We start from the raw sequence: 3794 nt of genomic DNA on the forward strand, positions 1-3794 counted from the left end.
TGTGTCCGTGAATGTATGTGTGTGTGTGTGTGTGAGCATGTGTGCATGTGCATGTGCATGTGTGTGTGTGTGTCTGTGTGAGTGTGTGTGCATGTGCATGTGCATGTGTGTGAGTGTGTGTGTGTGTGTGTGTGTGTGTGTGTGTGTGTGTGTGTGTGTGTGTGTGTGTGTGTGTGTGTGTGTGTGCGTGTGTGTGCGTGTGTGTCAGTGTGTGCGGATGGCTGTGTTTGTACATGTTGATTTGTGTGTGTGAGTTTGTTTATATGAGTTCTGTTTGTTTATTTCCAGATATGTTTGTACCTTGACTTCCTCAGTTGCACAGCATGCTCTTAGATCTGTGCAAGCAGGACAGCATCAGAGTGTGTGCGCATCTGTATGTCAGTGTGTGTGTGTGTGTGTGTGTGTGTGTGTGTGTGTGTGTGTGTGTGTGCATGCCTGTGGATCCATCTGTGCGTGTCTTTGTGTGTGCTTGTGTGTGTATGGATATCTGTAGCCATGCGTATGTATGTGTGTGTGTGTGTATGTGTGTGTGTGTATGTGTGTGTGTGTGTGTGTGTGTGTGTGTGTGTGTGTGTTTGTGTGTGTGTGTGTGTGTGTGTGTGTCCGTCCGGTTCCTAGCTGCACTTGCAGGACTTGACTATCATGTTGGAGAGCTGCTCTATCTTGGGGGTCTTGCCGATGAAGTAGAGGATGGTGAGGGGCTCCAGGTCCTGAGACACACAGCAGGGAGAGGCTGAGGCCTCTGGATTAATGGTGTTATACAGACCCAGCACCTGAGAGAGGAGAGAGGAGAGAGGAGAGGAGAGGAGAGGAGAGGACAGGAGAGGACAGGGAGGGAGAGGGGAGAAGAGGAGAGGAGATGAAAGGAGAGTAGAGGAGAGGAAAGGATCTTTGTTATCCACAGCGAGGGTACATGTAGCAGGTGAGGCAACAGTGTGTCGGCTTGAGTGAATGTGTGTATGTGTCTACGTGTGTGTATGTGTCTACGTGTGTGTGTGTGTGTGTGTGTGTGTGTGTAGGTGTGGGTGTATTTATGTGTATACTTGCTACCTGGAGCCTGCTACCCTTGACTCTTAACGGGTACTGGCAGGTGAGCCACAGTCCACTAACCCCCACCCCCCTTCCTTTCAGATGACCTCTGACCTCTCACCTTGGTGTGCTGAGTGTCAGCGCTCCACAGGTAGGGGCAGGCGCCGGCGCAGAAGTTGGCATTGTAGCCTTTGGGCTCGTGGATCCATCTCCAGCCCAGGTCCTTCTTGAAGTCGATGTAGAGGGACCGCAGGCAGCAGTTATCCTGCACATTCCTGAAGGGACGAACACAGGGGAGAGACACGGTTGAGTTTGTGTGTGTGTGTGTGTGTGTGTGTCTGTGTGAGTCTGTGTGTGTATGTGTGTGTGTGTGTGTGTGTTTGTGTGTGTGTGTGTCCTCGCTCACCTGGAGCAAAAAGCAGCGTCTAGGGCGCGTTTCTGGCGGTGGCTCTTGTGCTGGGACTCCAGGCGGTAGGAGGGCAGCAGCATGAGGAGCAGGTGAGGGGTGTGGCCGCTGTGTCTGCGCTTCTTAAACACCTTCAGGTCCCCGCCGTGGATGAAGCTGTCATCAATACCTGCCAGGCACACACACACACACACACACACACCATTCACATCAGGACACTCGGCCTTCATTGTCAAGGTTTGTGGCAGATGGTTCCTCATCACACATATATCTGCCAACACCAAGAGCATGGGTTTCATGTCCAAGAAACACAGCCTCTCATAAAATGCCTTATCTGAATAAATCTGATTAAACGACCAGCTTCTATATATATGAAAACATTTATACTTAAGGAAGGCACTGCAAAGACTAAGGTCATCCGTTCTGTACCCAGATCAAATGTGTGCCTTCCTTTTCTCTAAATTGATTTGAATAAAAGCTTTTTGTGAGTGCGAATGTGCCATATTTGACAAGTTATCTGGCCAGGGTCCTCAAATGCCTTCCAGTATAGAGTCCCTGCAGGCAACTACTGTCAATATAGTGGCAGGAGTAAGTTGGAGACCTACCAGCAAAGCGTGTCTCCAGCTCTTCACTCTTGTTGGGGATGATGTAGTTATTTGAGGGCACAAATGTGCAGCAGGGACAGTGCAGGCTGATCTTGAATCCATTGTTCCTGTCTGGAAGGAGAGGGAGCAAGAGTAAGCCAGGCCAGCTAATCACTAGCAGAGCGATGAGGTAAAGTGGAGTGCTGGCAGAGGATATGGCTGAGTAAGAGGCTGCAGCGCACACACACACACACACACACAAACACGCACACACACACATACACACTTGCTGGCTCTCTCATGCACACATCAAGCTGTGACAGTTCAAACACACACTACAACATCCAATTTTCCCACAGAAAACACGGATACACATATAATCACATACTCATATAAACACACACGCACAAACAAGTAAACAGAAACACAGATGCGCGCACACACACACACACACACACACGTGCGCAAACACAAATAAACACAAACACCCACACACATCTACTTCAGATCCGTATTGTAACAGACATCTCATACCACACCCAACAAACACACACAGTCTATAACAAGTCTTTTCCAAAACATTGTTGCTCATCCAATTACGTTCATGTCAGTTACGACACACTCACACACATAGAAAACGCCACTCCCAACACACACACACACACACACACAAACACACACATACAAATCTTTTCCAAACCACTTCTGTGCATCCAACTTGTGGAGTTAAGACAACACACACACACACACATACACACAAATCAAAAGTTCCCATCCCAAACACACTGACTAAGCAGTCTCACAGGGCCATGTCATGTTTGCCTTCTGTCACACTGCTGTCTGCCTGCAGATCTGCTGCTCTGCTACCTACATTTACACGCTCACTACAGGCTCTGCTGCTCTGCTACCTACATTTACACGCTCACTACAGGCTCTGCTGCTCTGCTGCCTACATTTACACGCTCACTACAGGCTCTGCTGCTCTGCTGCTCTGCTACCTACATTTACACGCTCACTACAGGCTCTGCTGCTCTGCTACCTACATTTACATGCTCACTACAGGCTCTGCTGCTCTGCTGCTCTGCTACCTACATTTACACGCTCACTACAGGCTCTGCTGCTCTGCTACCTGCATTTACACGCTCACTACAGGCTCTGCTGCTCTGCTACCTGCATTTACACGCTCACTACAGGCTCTGCTGCTCTGCTACCTGCATTTACACGCTCACTACAGGCTCTGCTCTCTGTGTGTTAGCTACAGGCTCAGCCACCTGTTTGCGTGGCCACTGCAGATTGCTGCTGCACCTCTGCCCCCCGTGTCTCTCTATGGTCTGCTTCTCTGTGGAGATGGTGGGACAGTGGTGGACGCTGCCGCCTTCCAAGAGGTCGACCTGGGTTCATTTCCTGGCCACTGCAGGATGCCTGCGTAAGTTGCTTTGGATAAAAGCGTCTAGTAAATACAAACCTTTCCTATTCCCTGGCTTTTTATTTCTGTTGGTGCCATGGGTTCTACTCACTGGCTGAGTGTTGTTCTGTTTATGCGCTCACCAAAAAATGAATGCTGCTCAGCTACTTCTGACTACATGCTGACTACTACAGGCCATGGGACATTCACCAGACTCAGTGAGCCATTCACCTCATCGCCCATCGCCTGCTCAGAGAACATTCTAGATTTTCCAGGATGATCAGACTCTCCTTCAGACAAGTTCTCATTCTCTCCCAGTCTCATGACACTGTAGCATATGTCACACGCTCCTCAGACTCTCACATCCTAT

At 49.4% G+C, this 3794-nt stretch overlaps 1 protein-coding gene across 1 annotated transcript in view; it reads right to left on the reverse strand.

The window, feature by feature from the left end:
• Window positions 1-534: 534 nt before the first annotated feature.
• The window catches only part of tgfb2 (transforming growth factor, beta 2), a 30315-nt gene continuing 27055 nt past the window's right edge, over window positions 535-3794 (reverse strand). The window contains exons 4-7 of the mRNA XM_012833505.3: window positions 2041-2151; window positions 1436-1604; window positions 1151-1304; window positions 535-773 (exon numbers count right to left, since the gene is read on the reverse strand). Of these exons, the coding sequence (XP_012688959.1) occupies window positions 615-773; window positions 1151-1304; window positions 1436-1604; window positions 2041-2151 (593 nt within the window). The 3' untranslated portion in view covers window positions 535-614. The remainder of the gene's footprint in view (window positions 774-1150; window positions 1305-1435; window positions 1605-2040; window positions 2152-3794) is intronic.

The sequence above is a fragment of the Clupea harengus genome, chromosome 11, assembly GCF_900700415.2.
Source record: "Clupea harengus chromosome 11, Ch_v2.0.2, whole genome shotgun sequence".
NCBI classification, from domain to species: domain Eukaryota; kingdom Metazoa; phylum Chordata; class Actinopteri; order Clupeiformes; family Clupeidae; genus Clupea; species Clupea harengus.